Raw genomic sequence first — 19,196 nt, forward strand, 5'->3', positions numbered from 1 at the left:
CCTCAGCAATTTTAGCGAGTTCTTATCTCAAAATTGAAAAATAGAAAGCTCTGGAGAGGTAGTTCACGATCCCCATATGGCAAAAATAAATAAAATTAGAACATTGGACTTGGAAACAGAAGGTTGGAGTCTGGATTGTAGCATTTATTTGTCTGGTTTATTCCTGATTTAGCCAAATCACCAATGTGCGTTTTCATTTCTATGTTGGATATAGTATTTTCATCTTACTTAAAGCCATCATACTTACAGAGATCAAATGAAATTTCTTACAGCTCTTTGTATGATTAAAATATATGGCAAATTTGTTGGGCTAGGTTGTGTCTCAGAGATAGAGCACTTGCCTAGCATGCATGAGGTCCTGAGTTCAATTCTCAGCACCACATAAACATAAAGATATTGTGTCCACGTGTAACTAAAAAATAAGTATATTTTTTTAAATATATGGCAAATTTGTAAAGTTAGAGGTGTAAAATAACTATTTGAATTAATGGAGACATTACTATATGGCTCTGCCTGATTTTGCTTTTTGATTTTTCTCCTTCCTTCTGACCTGGCTTAGTTTCTCCTAAATTTTATTGCATAGGTCACCCATTTCTCAGTAAACTTGGTATCTTCCCTGTATAATAGAATCATTTTTAAATTTAACATCATATTACTATTGTCCATTCAACATTAAAAAACTACAAAGATTAGTTAATGATAGAATTTTATCAATAGGTCACCACCATGAACTTCAATGTGGACATGCATTTTGTGAACTGTGCTTGTCAGTAACTGAAGAATACAACACAATTATATGCCCTGATTGTGAGGTAAGTTTTATGATTTTTTCATATACATTAAAGTATAATGTTAAAGGTAAAAATGTCAGTTGGGAACAGTGTGTATGCCTATAATCCCAGCAGTTTGGGAGGCAGAGGCAGCAGAATCACAAGTTTGAGGCCAATGTGGATAATGTAGTGAGACCCTGTCTTTCAAAATAAAAAAAAAAATAAAGGGCTGGGGATGTAGCTTAGTGACAGAGCACCCATGAGTTCAGTCCCCAGTACTGCCCTCCCACCCCCCAAAATGTCAGACAAGCTCTAGCTATAAACCAAAGTCTTTGTAAGCAAGAAGGCCTAACAAAAGAAAAATTTTCCCATCCATTTTATTAATTGTTCAAGCTATAGAGAAAAATTAAAAAGTGAAAGTCATTGCCTACATGTTTTGACTCTTTGGAGACCTCTGGGAAATTATCTCTATTTATTTTTCAGTAGAATGTATTCCTTTCAAAACCCTACCCCTGCCACTGTTTTCCTCATTAATAACCATGCAAGCAAATTTGAAACTCTCCCTACCTCTCAATCTTGTGTGTCATCAGATTTACATTTGTGAAGATGCTATACTATAAAAAGGCAAGGAAGCAAAACAACTGTCTAACTTTGATACTTACTTCAAAAGTAATAAATATAAAACAATTCTACTAGAACTAGAATCTGTTGACCCATAATAATGAGAACAAATTAGGGTTTAAAAATAAAGCTTACTAGACATCTTTTGCATTTACTACAAATCCAAATGTTCAATTTATATGTTTTCCTGGAAAGCTGACAATCTGTAATTGGGGGTACTGTGAGTTGAACCCAGTGCTTTACCACTGAGCTACATCCCCATTCTACTTTATTTTACTTTTAAAATATTGAGACAGGTTTTTGCTAAGTTGCTGAGGGTCTTGGTAAATTGCCAGGCTCACTTCAAACTTGAAATCCTCCTCCGTCAGCCTCCTGAATTACTGGAACTACAGGCATGCAACACTGTTCCTGGCTTTAATCTGTATTTTTGTAACAGGAGAAATTGTTTGTATAAAATGTGGCAGACAATTAATATGGGGGCACAGGACCTAAAATGCAGTTTTTGTTTTGTGAGCCTAGCTCTGTCTTTCTTATTTGTGAGAATGAAATAAAACTTGCTTTGTCTTCCCTCTTAGAATTGTAAGAATCAAATCTGAATAATATGAAAGTCCTGTGCAAGCTTCCAGACCATTAAAATAACCTTTTATTAATTAGGTGTAGATTAACTGGCTTGCAGGTTAAACATAATACAAATACACGTAGTATTAATTTGCAAAAAAAAGTTTTAATTCTAGAAAAAAACATACACATTAGAAACTTTCTGTTTTGGAATTAAATCTTTAAAAGTTATGACCTTTATTGTGGGAAATTCCTGTCTCTGATTCCCCTCCCTCCTTTTTTGACATGGGGTTCCTCAAATATGGAGGGCTAAGTAGTTAAGACAAAGGAGATCTCCCCTCTTATGGTTATGATGGTAGATCCTGACAGTTTCAGCCTTGTGGGGGAAGAAGGGAAAAGGAAGGAGCAGGCAGCTAGAACAATCTAACCATGTCTGTTCTCTTTTAACATTCAAAAAACAAAAATTAAGGGTTGGGGGTGGAGCGCTGTGGTAAAGTGCATACCTAGCACACACAAGGCCCTGAATTCGCTCTCCAGCACAGGAATAAAAAAATTTGACCATAAACTTTTTTGTCTTTTTTACCAAGTGATTTTATGTTTACTAATCTTAAATTATTATTGTATTTATATTATTCTTTGGAATTTGGATAACATCTATAGGAATATTTATAATGTATTCACAAATAATGGATTTGATTTTAGTGTTTTAATAATCTATATCATTTTGACTAGTTTTATTCTAGCTCTTTTTTTGGAAGATATGTGGCCTGCCTGGTTTACCCTCTTGCCTGCCAGCCTAGGTGATAGGCAAGTGACTACATTCAGATTCTTTTGTGTTTTTATTTTGGTACCAGGGATTAAACCCAGGGACACTTAACCGCTGAGCCACATCCCCAGCCCCCTCCTTTTAAAAAAATATTTTTATTTGTTATTGATGGACCTTTATTTGTCTATTTTTTTATATGTAGTGCTGAGAATCGAACCCAGTGCCTCACACATACTAGGCAAGTGCTCTACCACTGAGCCACAAACCCAGCCCATCCCCAGCCCTTTTAGTTTTTATTTTCAGACAGGGCTTCAGTAAGTTGCTGAGGCTGGCCTCAAACTTGAGGTTCTCCTGCCTTCGCCTCCTGAGTACTCCATGCATTGCTATAGTCAGATTCTTAATTGATACATATTAAAATCCCATGTGGTTAGAAATTGGTAAGAGTCACAGTTGTAAACAAAGATAATTATATGATCTTGACTGGGAAGTCTTGTTGTTTTAGTCAGTTTTTTTTGTTGTTTTTTTTTGTTTGTTTGTTTGTTTTTTGTATTTTTTTTTTTTTTTTTGCTGCTGTGACTAAAAGACCTGATGAGCAATTTTAGAGGAAGAAAAGTTTATTTGAGGGCTCACAGTTTCAGAAGTCTGAGTCCATAAATAATAGCCAGCTTCATTTCTCAGAGCTTGAGGTGAGGTAGAACATCATTGTGGAAGAGAGTGGTGGAAGAAAGCAGCTCAAGACATTATAACAGGAACCAGAGAGAAACTCCACTTACCAGATACAAAATATATACCCCAAAGCCCATCTCTTCCAGCCACCCACCTTCATTTACTAGTTAATCCCTTAGGGAATTACTTCACTAATTGGGTTAAGGCTTATAATCATTTTACCTCTGAACCTTCTGAAATTGTCTCTCACATGGCCTTTTGGAGGATAACTAATATCTCTAAAACTTAACACTTGTTAAGGATGTCTTTGAAGTCAGAAATCATAGAAGAAACATTTGATAAATTTGACAACAGTTTTTTATAGGCAGCAAAAACGTTATAAGTAAAATTTAAAAGACAAGATATGGGAGCAAAAGAAAACTTTTGTTATATATGTTGCAAATTAAGAATCCTTATACAGTTTTAACTGAAAAAAAAAAAATTTTTTTTGTACTGAGGATTGAATTCAGGGACTTCACCTAAAGGTCTTGCTAAATTGCCACCATTGAACATGCGTGCGCGCATGCACACACACACACACACACACCCCTTTTTATAGTAATGGGGATTGAATCCAGGGATACTTATCACTGACTGACATGCCCAGTTCTTTTTTTTTTTTTTAATTTTGAGACAAGCTGTCTCTCAGTTCATGAAAATCTTACTGAATTGCTGAAACTAGCCTCAAATTGGTGATAATCCTACCTCATCCTCCCAAATTGCTGGGATTACATATTTATGCCATTGTGCCCAGCTTAATTGGAATTTTTAAATCATTGTGCTTAATATTTTCTTAAACTTTATGGAGGAAATGTCCTGTATCAATCAGATCTGCTAACATTAACCTCTTACTCAAATACCAAGCCAAAAGGTGATTAACTAGGAGGTGAAATTGAGCAACTTTTCATTGACTTAATTTCTCTTCTGTGAGGAGCTTTAACAGATCCTTTGCTTGTTTTCTTTTTAAATTTTTTTCCTCCCTCTAGAATACCTTATTCTAAATTATAGGGGTTATTATTCTAAATATAGGGGTATTATTAACACTTTTTCCTCTGTAATTAATTTCTTCTAGTCTCTCACTTTTGATGTTATTACATTTAGTCATTCAGAATTGTTTCCTTCTTAAGTTGCTTTTTTTCCCCCCTTCATGGCTTCTATGTTTTCTTTGATTAAGCAGACCTTATGTCAAAGTCATATATATACATACATATTTTCCAATATTTTTATCATATTTTTAAAAGGTTTTTAACCACTTTACAAAATGTTTTGTATGATAGAAAATGGGTATATCACTTTATGCTTCAGAATGATTACCTTGCTCAAAACATTTATTGAATGATCTTTCTTCCATTTTAATTGAAATACCACCTGTATTTTGCATCAGGTTCCTGTAGATATGTGAATCTGTTTCAAGGCTCTTTTCTGCTCATTAATTGTGCCAGTATCATAGTGTTTTAATTATAATAGCTTCATAATAGACTATCTGGTAGGATAATCTCTACTGAACCATATATTAAATATTTTCTAATAGTAACAATATTTATTTTTCCATATGAAACTCAGAATTATATTAATTTTACATTAGATAGATTCTAGGATTTTTTTTTTGGTCTCTAGGAACCTGGTATGGTTCTCTATTTAGTGCTAATAAATTTTTTAGCTTATTTTTTTATTTTTCTTGTTACATTTATTCCTAAATATTTTTTAGTTTTGAACACATTTTAAGATATCACTGTAAATTTTTCAAAGCAATTTTTCAAAGTATTGTTGTACATGTTTCCTTTAGAATCATAGTAGAATGAGGTGCTTTGGTTATTGTTCTGTTTAATTGATAGTTGTCAGATTACAGATTTTTTTTCAAAAACTCAGAGTAAAAACATCACATAGTACTCTTCTTGATTTAAAGGGAATTTTAGGATTTCTAATGTTATCAGCAGATTTTTCTATGAATGGCATATTTACTAGTTGGATCCTAGTTAAGTTGAATTTATTGAATGACTTTGTGCTTTTTTCCCCCTCTGTTTTATCTTATTTTGTCCTAAGGTTGTTACAACTGTTAATACGAAAGAAGGATACTACCCAATAGATGGATGTATTAAAGAAGATTCTCTTATGGAAAATTTGCATCCTAAAACGTATGTTATATGTGCACTTATTTTAGCATTTTAAATTATATGTATTTCTGAAACAATTTTTAGAATTATTGATAAAATATTCTTAGAACTGTGTTTCTAACCTTTTGTTTATAGAATGATCTTTGAGTTTATAATTTGTCATCACTGTTAGTAGAATGCAGAGTCCAGCTCCTAAAAAGCAGCATTATTTTGTCTTTTTAAAAATAAGAAAATAATTCAAGGATTACCGCATCAGAGTGAGACACTGAGACTAGCTAAAGTTATTGCTGTTGGATGAGAGGAAGTTACAGAGAAAAAAATGTATATAGTCTCTGCTGTTCTTAAAAGTATCATGAATATAGTATGATAGAGGACATTGGGAAGAAATGGTTTAGAGGTAATTTATAAAAAATAATAATTTTGGGTTTATTCATTTTTCCTTTCTTCCATAAGACTTGGCACATGTGTCTATTAATAAATGTTCTCTTTGAGTTAGTATTACATAGATTTTTAAAAACAGATTTGAGCTAGAGAGAGGCATTATATTACTTTTTATTACATTTATTTAGATTTATGTTATCTGCTAGTCTGTAAGCCCCTCTTAGGGTATCCCATTTTATTTCTCACTATGTCCTTAGTGAAAGACACAGAGTAAACATGTAGTAAATGTTTATTAGATTTTTTAAAAACTAATATTTTTACATTTGCTGTATTTTCTGAAGTCATATCTCAATCCCAGCTCATCTAGATTGGTTATGTGCTAGATCATGGGAAAAACTTTTTAAGATATAAAGAATTTTTTTTTCAGTTTTCTGGGGTTCTACTTAGTTGGTAATTATACTCTTATATGACTTATTTTTTTTTTAGAGAGAGAGGAGAGAGAGAATTTTTTAAATAGTTTTCAGTTGTTGGTGGACACAACATCTTTATTTTATTTTTATGTGGTGCTGAGGATCGAACCCAGTGCCCCACGCATGCCAGGCGAGCGCATTACTGCTTGAGCCACATCCCTAGTCCATGCCTTCTTAAACATATTTAATATGATAGTAGACTGTGCTAGACATAAAGAGAAATACAGGGTACTGTCAGGGAACAGTCTCATTTGGAACTTTCTAATCTTGTAAATGGTACCTAGTCAATCATCCCAGTTTCTCATATTGCAATTCATTTTACCTCCTGCAGATTCTAACTTTCACAATATCTCCTATATCCATAACATGTCTTCTGTTGCTACTACCCTATGTAATTCTCTTGTTCTCTTTTGTCTACTTCTTACCTCTTCCAGGCTCTTTCTTGTGCTATCCAGTTAAAATCTCTTTAAAGATTTAAAGATTTTAAAGATTCTTTAAAGTAGTATTCTTAAATTTTCACATTATGCCGCAGCGTGTCTTTTCAGACTTAAGAGTGCTTCCAAAGGCACCAAAAGAGTGGGTATAGTTATTTGGGGGATAGAAAATCATTTAGCTGCTGGGCTCTGTGGTGCACAACTGTAATCCCAGCAGTTTGGGAGGCTGAATCAAAAGTTCAAAGCCAGCCTCAGTGAAAGTGAGGCACTAAGCCACTCCGTGAGACCCTATGTCTAAATAAAATACAAGATAGGGCTGGGGATGTGACTCAGTGGTCAAGTGCCCCAAAGTTCAATCCCAGGTACAAAAAAAAAAAAAATTAGCTAAAATCTGGTAGCTGATTTCAACTGAAACATATTGAATGCCAGTACTTTTCCCAGCTCCTATAAATGTAGCTCACTAGTCACTTCCTCCTTGAGCTCTGTGTAGAGTGATTAAAGTAAATATTCAGGAATCCTTCTGGCTTATTGTGACATAGTGGCCATAAGTCTTACCTCCATGAAGTAGTCATTTTATCAGAGTTAGGGCTTCCAGATTTGAATACCTATGAGAGTTGAACAGAGCCAAGCATACTGGCACATCATAATCCCAGAGGCTTGGGAGACTGAAGCAGGAGGATTGCCAGTTGGAGGCCAGCCTGAATAATTTAGCAAGTCTCTGTCTCAATATAAAAAGAACTGGGAGTGCACAGTGTTATAGTATCCCTGGGATCAAATTCTAGCAACACACACTTACATAGCCAAGCAGGTGACTTAAAAAGTGAGATAGGCTGAGTTTAAACAGTGGGTAGTAATGATTGTCGTACATAAGAGGGCTCACCTCTGACAAAGAAGGCAGACCCTGCAAGACCAACCAAATGTTGCCATATCCTTTCCCCAAAGACAAACTAAAGATCTGTACTTCTCTGTAAAATTTTGTGACTTAAAACACCTTGCAAGTCAAATCAGATTGTACTCTTGACTAGATATGTGTAATATCTAGTAGGTTTGCAAAATGAAAAGTTACTTACAGAGGTAGATTAATCCAGAAAGTTCCCAAATTTTTCCAAAATGCCATTTTAAGTTGAATTTCCCATATATATTTACGTCAGAAACTCTTTAAGTTTCTAATTTAAGTACAATATAAAGTAATTGTAAATTTTTAAATTGTAATATTTGTTGACTCATTTTTATCTATATTTTATCTGTTTTATCTATATATTTTGAAGCAAGAATTGAGAAACTTACTCTTTAGGACTATGTACTCATATATATTTTTAAAACATGAATATTTACATTTCACAATAATAGAATGTTTATAAATTATTTGGTTTTATATTTCTTTCTGTAAAAGTAACATTTGAATACCATAGTTTCTTCCATAAACTATAAGCTTATGGTTAACTTGGCAAACATGTAAATGCTTACTATGTGCTAGCCAATACAGAAAAAAGCTATAAAGATAAAAATTAGTAAAAAAAAATTCATAGACAAGAGAAAGCAACTAATATTTTTGTTTCAATTACTTAATTAAATTTATTACCTTTCTTTAAATTTTCTAAGCTTATCAATGTAATTTTAAATAGCATTTTTGTGTATATGTGCTTCTAATTTGGGGGTACAAGTACTTATTTTAATTCATGAATTTACAACATTTCATTATCAACATCTCTACCAAAAACACCAGGTAAGGAGAGGTGACTTAAGAAATGAAAACACTGGGCTGGGGATATAGCTCAGTTGGTACATTGCTTACCTAGCATGTATAAGGCCCTGGGTTCAAACCCCAGCATCACCAAAAAAAAAAAAAAAGAAAAGAAAGAAAATTCAATATATACTTTCAGATATTCTTTTCAGGGATGTGTTAAGAAATTGAATTGTATTTATTTATTTATTTTTTATTTTGTTTATTTATTTTGGGGGGTGCCATACTGGGAATTAAACCCAGGGGTATTCTACTACTAAGCTACATCCCCAGTTCCTTTTTAATCTACTTTCTGTTTATTTTTAAGTACCAAGGACTGAACCCAGGAATACTCTACCACTGAATGACACCCATATCCTTTTTTTATTTTTTATTTTGTGATGGAGTCTCACGAAGTTGCCCAAGCTCACCTCAAATTTGGGATCATCCTACCTGAGATTCCCAAATAGATGTTATTACAGGTGTGCACAACTTCACCCAGGAAGAAATTGTAATTTTTATTTTTATTTTTTATACCAGGGATTTAATTCAGAGGCATTTCACCACTGAGCTACATTCCCAGCCGTTTTTATTTTTCATTTTAAGACAGGGTATTACTAAGTTTCTGAGGCTGGCCTCCAACTTATGATCCTCCTGCCTCAGCCTCCCAAACTGCTGGGATTACAAGCATGCAGCACTGTACCCAGCAAGCAATTGGATTCTTGATTAAGTTTCTATGAGAGCATATTTACTCATGTTTTTTTCTCTTATCTTTTTTTTTTTTTTGAGAGAGAGAGAGAGAATTTTTAATATTTATTTTATAGTTTTTGGTGGACACAACATCTTTATTTTTATGTGGTGTTGAGGCTCAAACCCAGCGCCCCGCGCATGCCAGGCCAGCGCATTACCTCTTGAGCCACATCCCCAGCCCTTTCTCTTATCTTTTAGAGGTAATTGAGAACCCACTGCACATGTTCTTATGAATCATATAAATTATTTTCAACGAGATAAAAATCAAAATAGAAGTTTAAAACCCTTATATTCATGTTAACATTTAAAATAATGTACTTCATATTTTCTAGGATAAAGAATTGTTCTCCAAACTTTAAAAAGCCAGCTGATCAGCTAACTGTTGGTTTAGAACATTCAACCTCCATTCACAGGACTGTTTCAAGCTCATCAGCTGTGATGTCGGTATGAGAAATACTAGTCATGAAGTAAAATAAAACCAAACATTTGGCTTTTTCTTTGGTAGCTTACCTTTCTTCTCACAAAGTTCCCATAATTTCAGATTCTTTTGGAAACAAAGGTAACAGATAAACCCACTTTCCTTACTTGAATTTCCTGTTTACTCTGGGCATGAATAAGTCTAAACTATTCTTAAACAATTCTCTTTTCTTCCTATTTGTACGTAGCTTCTTCCCTTTGAACCTAATTACTGAAACCAGATTCTATGAAATACATACAAAGTACAAGTTTCTAAATTCTGTATGTGGTTTTTCCAGTTACTTTAATGGCAACCAAAATGCCTAACTGAATTTGTAATTGAAGATAATGATGTTATTGTTGAAGATTGAACTTTTTTTTTTTTTTTGTAGTACTAGAGATCATTAATGGGCTAGGAGAGGGGAACAAGTACTTAAATCTTCGTTCTTTGCTTCAAGTTGAAGTCTTGTTTTTTTGGTTTTGGGGTTTTTTGTTTGTTTGTTTGTTTGTTCGTTTGTTTTAGTATTTTTTCTAGTTGTAGATGGACACAGTATCTTTATTTATTTATTTTTATGTGGTGCTGAGGACCGAACCCAGTGCTTCATCTGTGCGAGGCAAGCTCTACCACTGAGCTACAGCCCCAGACCTCAAGTTGAAATCTTAATAAATAATCTTATTTTCCTTAAAAACTGTTTATAATTTTTGTGTGCCATGATAAATTGTGCATGATAGTTGAAAAATGGTAACAGCATCATCCTGGTTTGTAAAAATATATCTATGGGAAAAAATCTAGAATGCTTATTGCCAAAAATCTGAAATGGTATTTATCTCTGGATAAGCAAGAGTAAAAGTGTTATTTTTGTTTTGTAATCAAAATATTTTGAAGTTTTTGCAATTATAATATAATGTATCTAAGCATCTAATTTTATATATGTATGTGGTTCCCCACCCTCCTTAGGAGACTAAAACTACAGAAGAAATTGATGAATCATTGAAGATAGCAGGCTATAATTTTGAACAATTAAATATTGCTGTAAAAGTAAGCATTTTATATGATTAAATTCTATCAAGAAGTGAAGCATGTCCTCTTTAAATGTGTACATTTAGATGCGTTATCACAGAGCTTTGAGTTTAGCAATGAGTTATTAAGCTGATAATCTAATAATAGAGAATCACAAAAGAAGGGAAAATTTCTCCCATGGCCTGCCAGGATTGGACTTGTAGCAGTCTTGTTATACTAGGAACTTGCTGTGAGCTATATTTGTCTCATAAGCATCCCTGCTCATCTTTTCGATATTTGCATATTGTTTGGCAATATCCCCCAAATGAGAGAAGTTTATTTTCTTTTCTCCCTGCTCTTCTGGCAAAGGAGAGACTTACTCATTTGATGTCAATAAAGAAGTTCTTAAGCACCCAATAACAACAAAATTACAAGTAGGGAGTTAGATTATGCTGTGGATGCTTTTTTGCATAGAAGATAGGACATTTTTAATTGGCAGACAGCCAAATTTCTCAAAAGTAATGAGAACTATGATAAAAGTAGTGAGATACAAGAATTGTAAAAACATTGAGCAAAGAAGGCAAAAGAGAATGATAACTGAGAAACAGTTATAAAATCAGTATTAGAATAATAAGAAAAGCAAATCTATAATAAACTGGGGCTAGAAATTCACCATCTGAACTTAGGAGGGGGAACACTTCAACCCCAAACAGGCAACAGGTGGCTTTCTGCTCCCTCTACCGAATATTCCTGTCTTATACAATGCAAAATATATTTGCACCATCTCAACATCCCCAGAATCTTGATACCTATTTCAACATCAACTCTTAAATACAAAATCTCATCTAAATATCTTCTGAGTTATAGGTGAGACTCAATATGATTCATACTGGGGTAAAATTCCTTTCCACCTGTAATCTACACAAGAAAGCACTAAAAGCACTTTGGTGGACAGGCATAAGGATAGACATTCTCATTCCAGAGTGTTGAAATTAGAAGAAAAAGAGAGGGTCATGGATCCTATCAACAGTTTTAAAAGCAATTCAAAAATGCAAAGAAGCACCAGGCATAGGAACACATATGTAATCTCGGTGACTTGGGAGGTCGAGATAGGAAGATTTCAAGTTTGAGGCCAAGCCAGCCTCTCAACTAATGAGACCATATCTCAGAGTTAAAAAAAAAAAAAAGGAATGGGGATGCAGCTCAGTGTAAAGCATTTCCGAGTTTAATCCCCAATACCAAAAAACAAAAATAATAAAAATAAATTTATGGAAAAGCTAACTTCAAGTGTGATTTCTAAGTTTTTTGGTTTTGTTGTTTTTGTTTTTATTTAGGGAATCATGCCATAGAGAAATGCAACTACCTAAAATGACTTGTGTCCTGTAATTATAAAAGAATTAAGGAAAAAAATTAGAAAACTTACCAATAAATTTTTTTAGGTCTTTTTGCCAGATTATTAGTACAAAATGCCAACAAGGGGTGGTCTTACAAGTACCAGGACTTAAAATTGAACTTTGTTTCAATTTTACTGTTTATTATCATCTAATCACCTCTTGCACTATTTTGAAAAGTTTAGAAAGTACCTGTTACTTTCAAAAATATATTGACAGTTCTACTTGGGCAAAGTAAATATACCAAATTAGATCTTTGAATTGTTTTTCCCAGATGCTTGAACGCATAGAGAATCAAACAAAAGAGGAGACACATAATCTTATAGAAGTTTTGGAGAAACAATTTGATAAACTTGTTGCTTCTCTTGATTCCAGGTAATAAAATACAAACACAATGAAACCGAAGTTTTTTAATACTAACGCCATTTTTTTCTTTTGTTTAGATGAAGTAATGAATAACTTTCAAACAAGTTTGGAATGTGTGGTCTCTGTAGGCTGATTTTTAAAAATATATATAGTTTTAGTTGAAGATGGACACAATAGCTTCATTTTATTTATTTTTCAGTGGTGCTGAGGATAGAACCCAGTGCCTCACACATTCCTGGCAAGCACTCTACCACTGAGCCACAACCCCAGCCCCTATAGACTGATTTTGAGAACTTAAAAATGAAATTGGTACTTTTTTCTTTTTTGACAGTGTCAGGGATTTAACCAGGAGTTCTGTGCCACTGAGCTATATCTCCAGCCCCATTTTTTAAAACTCTGAGACACAGTTTTACTAAATTGCTGAGACTGACCTGTAACTTGTGATCATCCTGCCTCTGCCACTGTGCCTAGCTTGTACTTTTTTTTTTTTTTAATTTTAGCTATTTACTTCTGGTCCCGAAGCTAATTTAAAATTAACAAGCTTTTTACTTAAAGCAATTTGCACAGAAAAATAAAAGCTTATGCCTGTAATCCCAGCAACTCAGGAAACTGAGGCTAAAGGATAGAAAATTCCAGGCCAGCTTCAGCAATTCAGCGAGACCCTGTGTCAAAATTAAAAGGGTTGGAGATGTAGCTTAGTGCTAGAATGCTAGAGTAGCCTCATGGTAGAATGCTTCTGGGCTCAATCCCCAGTACAAAAAAAAAAAAAAAATCACACCAAAACCCTCACATTATTGAGTTACTCAGGCTTTTCTCCAGTTTGTAATCCTTCTGCTTCATTCTCCCAAGTAGTTTGGATTACACACATGCTAGGCAAGTACTTTACCATTGAGCAACATCCCCAGATCTCTGTATTTTGAGATGGTCTCCCTGAGTTAATTAATTTTCACTATCTTGACAGTGTCTATGTATGTATATTTACTGATGATTGAGTCCAGGGCCTATGCATGCTAGTAGGCAGGTGCTATATCATGAGGTATGTCCCTTGCCCTTGTTAGTGTCTCTTAATTGATGAATTTTTTTTTTTTTTTGGTACCAGGGATTGAACTCAGGGGCACTCAACCACTGAGCCTCATCTCCAGCCCTATTTTGTATTTTATTTAGAGACAGGGTCTCACTGAGTTGCTTAGTGCCTCACTTTTGTTGAGGCTAGTTTTGAACTCACGATCCTCCTGTCTCAGCTTCCCTAAACTCTGGGATTACAGGCATGCACCACCGCACCCAGCAATAAAAGTCCGGTTTATTATTCTTTTTTGCTTGTGCTTTTGGTGTCATATTAAAAAAAAAAATTGCCAGATCCAACATCATGGTGCTATGTTTTCTTCAAGAATTTTGTAGTTGTAATTCTTATATTTTGATCTTTGATCTGTTTTGTAATTTTTGTTTATAGTATAAGATAAGGGTCCAACTTCATTCTTTTGAATTGCACATTCAATTTTCCCAGCACCATTTCTTGAACAAGACTGTCTTTTCCACATTGAATGGTCCTGGCACCTTTATAAAAAATTAGGTCAAACTATATGTTAAGATTTAGTTAGTTTAAGATTTAGTTTAATTTCTGTTTTATGCTATTGATCTGTGTCTTTGTGTCAATACCATACTATTTCCATTACTGTATCTTAGTAGTAAGTTCTTAAATCTGAATGTGCATCTTTCATATTTGTTCTTTTTGAAATTGTTTTGATTATTCAGGAACTCATTAAGACAACTTTTAGGATGGGATTTTCTATTACTGCAAGAAAGTCATTTGGATTTTATAGGGATTATATTTATTGGTAGATCACTTTGGATAGTATTGACTTGTGTGTGGTGGGGGGTGCATACTAGGGATTGAATTCAAGGGTGCTCTACCACTGAGCTACATCCCCAGCCCTTTTATTTATTTATTTTAATTAATTTATTTGTCTTTTGTTTTTGGGGGGTTTTTTTTTGAAACTGAATCTCACTAAATTGCCAGTGCTGGCCTCAAACTTGCAATTCTTCTGTCTCTGCCTCCAGAGTCACTGGGATTACAAGTGTGCACCACGGCACATGGCTCTGATTTATTTTTATCTTACTTTTAGCACACATTTATCAGGTTCCTTCTATCTGCCAGGCATGGTGCTAGGAAGTGGAGAATATACAAATATCTTCCAGGAACTTCACAGCTTGGTAGTATGAATCTGAAAATGAAATGCCACTAATAATGAGATAAATCCTGGGATTATAGGCATGTCCCATCACACTGCCCATTTAGTTATATTCTTAATTTCTTTAAGCAATTTTGTGTAGTATATGGTATACAAGTCTTTTCCTTCTTGGTTGTTTAGTAAGTAATTTTGATCTTTTTGTTTTATTTCATGTTTGAGACATAATATTTGTACACTCATGAGTAGTGGTCAATTTATGATAATTAGCATATCATCACTTTATCACTTCTTTTGGCAACTATATTAAAATTACTCTCTTCTAGCTATTTTCTAGCTTCTATTCAGATCTTTAGACCAGTTTTTTAGGTGGGTTTTTGTTTTGCTATTGAGGTATTAAAGTTCCTTATTTATTCTGTATATTAACTCTTATCAAATGTATGTTTATAAATACTTTCTCCTGTTCTGTAGGCTGTCTCTTTGTTCTGTTGATTGTATCCTTTACTATATTCACTCTACTGTGCCGCATATGAATGATAACATTGTACATGTTGATTTATACTTTCTTTTCTCTCCCCTTTTATTTTCACTGGTCACTAGGAACCACTATTCTGCTCTCAACTTCTGTGGGATCTGTTTTTTTTTTTAATATTCTCATTATGAGTAATTCATGAGTAAGATCATTTGATATTTGTCTTTATGTAATTGATTTTTTTCACTTAACATAAGGTCCTCCAGGTCCATCCATATCGCCAGAAATAACAAAATATTTTGCTTTGTATAGTTGAATAGTATTCTATTGTGTGTGTGTGTGTGTGTGTGTGTATCTATATCGATATATTCCAGTCTCTGGAATTATTTGTGCTAAATTATTTGTGCTCAGCTTCTATTCAGATACATATCACATTTTCTTTAGCCTTTCTTCCATTGATGAACATTTAGGTTGATTCTATATTCTGGCTATTGTGAATAGTGCTATGGTAAACACAGGTGAACAGGTAGTTGATTGGTTGGTGGTTGTTTTCAGTACTGGGGGTTGAGCTCCAGAGCACTCTAACCACTGAAATATATTCCCATCCCTTTTTATTTTTTATTTTGAAACAGGATCTTGTTAGAGTGCCAAGGCTGGCCTTGAACTTGTGATCCTCTTGCCTTAGCTTCCCAAGTCATTGGGAATGTGATGTGCCACTGTGTCCAGTTTGAGGTGTTTTTGTTCTTGTTTTTGTTTTGAGACAGTGTCTCACTGAATTATTTAGGCTAGCCTCAAACTTTTGATCCTCCTGCTTCACCCTCCCAAATTGCTGGGATTACAGGCATGCTCTACTGAGCCTGGTTTACAGGTGGTTTTTGTTTTTGTTTTGTTTTTTTTTTTTTTGGTACCAGGGATTGAACCCAGAGTCTTTTTTATTCCTGAGCCATATCCTCAGCCCTTTTTATTTTTAACTTTGAAACAGTCTTGCTAGATTGCTGAGGATGGTCTTAAACTTTTGATCCTCCTGCTTCAGCCTCTCAAGTCTCTGGGATTACAGATTTGTGCTACTGTGCCCAGATTCTATTTAGATATTTAGCCCATTTTTTAATAGGGTTATTTGTTTTGTTTTGCTATTGAATTTGAGTTCCCTATTTATTCTGGATGTTAACCCTTGTCAAGCATGTTTATAAATATTTTCTTCTATTCTGTAGGCTGTTTCTTTGTTCTTTGATTATATTCTTTCCTGTACAGAAGCCCTTTAGATTATTAGAGTTGCATTTGTCAATTTTTTGTTTTTGTTGCCTGTACATTTTTAATTATATTTTTAAAAAAATCATTACCCAGGCCACTGTCCTGAAGTATTTCCCTTGTGTTTTTTTCCTAGTAGTTTCATAGTTTGAGGTTTTACATTATCTATTTTCAGTTGATTTTTATTACTGGTGAGAAATGTGGTCTACTTCCATTCTTCTGCTTGTGAATATCCCCATTTATTAAAGAGATCTTTCTTTCCCTACATGTGTTCTTGGCTCCTATGTAACAACAAAAACAACAAAAATTAGATGTAAGGTGAGGGAGTGTTTTGGCTCTGTATTCTTACACATTGGTTTGTGCATCTTTTGTTTGTTTTAAATGTCAGTACCATACTGTTTGATTCTGTATGCTTTGAGGTATATTTTGAGGTCTGTACTGTGATAGCTCCAGCTTTTTTTTTTTTTTTTTTTTTTTTTTTTTTTTTTTTTTTTTGCTCAGGATTGCTTTGGCTAGTCAGTCTTCTGCAATTTCATATGAATTTTATGATTTTTTTCTAATTCTATGAAAAATGGCATTGATATTTTCATGGGAGTTCAATTGAATTTGTAGATCACTTTTGGTTATATAAGCTTTTTTTTAACAATATTGTCAATCCATATGTAGGATATTTTTCTATTTATTTATCCTCTTCAGTTTATTTCATCAGTTTTGTATAATTTTCATTATTGAGATCTTTCACTTCTTTAGTTGAATTTATCCCTGGGGTTTTGTTTGGTTTTTTAAAGTTTGGGGGTTTCTTTCCTCCTTCCTTCTTTCCTTCATTGGGGATTGAACCCAGGGACCAAGGGGCACTTGACATTGAACTATATCCCAGTCCTTTTTATTTTTTATTTTGAGATAGGGTCTCACTAAGTTGCTGAGGCTGGTCTCAAATCCTCTTGCCTCAGCCCTCCAAGTCACTGTGATTAAAGGTGTGTGCCAATATACCCCGCTTTGGGCTTTTTTTGTTGTTGTTGGAATTGAACCCAGAGTCTTTTTATTGCTGAGCCTTATCCTCAGCCCTTTTTATTTTTAATAAAAAGGGTGGTGGTGGTGGTAGTGGGTTTTTGTTTGTTTGTTTTTTGCTATTATAAATGGGATTATTCTTTTAATTTTTCAAATAACTGAATGTTAGAGGATAGAAATGTTTGTGATTTTTTTGTGTTGGTTTTGTATCCTACAGCCTTATTGAATTTATTCCAACAGTTTTTTAGTGGAGTCTTTAAGTTTTGTATACCTGAAAACAAGGACAGTTTGACTTCCTACTTTTTTAGTAGAATATTTTAAGTTTTGTCACCTAAAAACAAGGACAGTTTGACTTCCTACTTTTCCATTTGGGATGTCCTCCCTCCCTCCCTCCCTCCTTTCTTTCTTGTACTAGGGATCGAACCCAGGTGTACTTTACCACTGAGCGGTATCCCCAGTCCTTTTCATTTTTTATTTTGAGTCCTCACTGAGTTGCTGAGGCTGACCTTGAAGTTGAATCTTCTTCCCATAGCCTTCCAAGCTAATGGGATTACAGGCATGACACTGTGCCCAGTGCCCTTTATTTTTCTCTTGCCTAATAGATCTGTCTAGGATTTCCAGTACCATGTTCAATAAAAGTCATGAAAATGGACACCCTTGTCTTGTTCCACATCTTAGGAATAAGTTTTTAATTTTTCTCTATTCAATATGATACCAGCTGTGGGTTTGTCATATGTGGCCTTTACTGTGTTGAGGTACATTCCCTATATACCTGCTATGGTCTTTTGATCTTGAATGCCCCCCAAGGATCCATGTGCTGAAGGCTTGGTCCCCAACCAGTGATTTTTTTTTTTTGGTTTTTGTACTAGGGATTGAACTTTAAACTGAAGGGCACTTTACCCCTGAACTGCATCCCCAGTCCTATTTGTGTGTGTGTCTGTCTGTACGTACTAAGGATTGCACCCAGGAGTACTTTACCAATGAGTTACATCCCCAGACCTTTTCTTTTTTAATTTTGAAAAAGGTCTCACTAGGTTGTTGAGGCTTGCCTCAAATTTGCAATCCTCCTTCCTTGGCCTCCTGAGTTGCTTGGAGTAGAGGTATGCATCCCCATGCCGGCCTCAGCCAGCATTATTGAGAGGTGGTAGAACCTTGAGAAGATGGGGCCTTGAGAAGATGTGGAAGGAAGTTTGGCCACTGAGGTTGTTCCCATGAAAGGGATACTGACGTCTTGGTCCCTTCTATTCCTTTCTCTATGCTTCCCAGTGGCCATCATGAGAACTGTTTCCTCTGCCACACATTCCTGCCATTATGTATTGTCTTGTCACAGGCTCAAAAGCAATGGGACTAATCAAACATGAACTGAAATTTCCAAAACTAAGCCACAGTAAATCTTTCCTCATTTTAAGTGATGATATAGGTATTTGTCACCATAATGGAAAGCTAGCACAGTATCTAATTTGTTGATACCATAAAGGGATGTTGAATTTTATCAAATGTTTTTCTGTATCTCTTGCTTGATTCTGAAAGTATCACATTTATTCAAACATCCTTGCATCGAGGGGATGAATCCTGGTTGATACTAATAAATAATCTTTTTAATGCACCTTTGAATTGTTTGGTACTTTTTGTTGATGTTTTTGCCTATATGTCCATCAGGGATATTGGCCTGTATTTTTTTTTTTTTTTTTGTCAAGTCCTTGTCTGGTTTTGATACCAGGATAACACTGACCTCATAGAAAGAGTTTGGAAGGATTTCTTCCTCTTTAATTTTTTT

General features: G+C 34.3%; 1 protein-coding gene across 1 annotated transcript in view; it reads left to right on the forward strand.

The window, feature by feature from the left end:
• The window catches only part of LOC308641559 (RING finger protein 17-like), a gene marked incomplete at both ends in the record, with an annotated part of 68,880 nt that overhangs the window by 2,445 nt on the left and 47,239 nt on the right, over positions 1–19,196 (forward strand). Inside the window, 5 exon segments of the mRNA XM_081280228.1 lie at positions 718–812; positions 5,464–5,555; positions 9,625–9,736; positions 10,707–10,787; positions 12,414–12,514. Coding sequence (XP_081136354.1) covers positions 718–812; positions 5,464–5,555; positions 9,625–9,736; positions 10,707–10,787; positions 12,414–12,514 — 481 coding nt within the window.

The sequence above is a fragment of the Spermophilus citellus genome, assembly GCF_964194105.1.
Source record: "Spermophilus citellus genome assembly, chromosome: 2".
Classification (NCBI taxonomy): domain Eukaryota; kingdom Metazoa; phylum Chordata; class Mammalia; order Rodentia; family Sciuridae; genus Spermophilus; species Spermophilus citellus.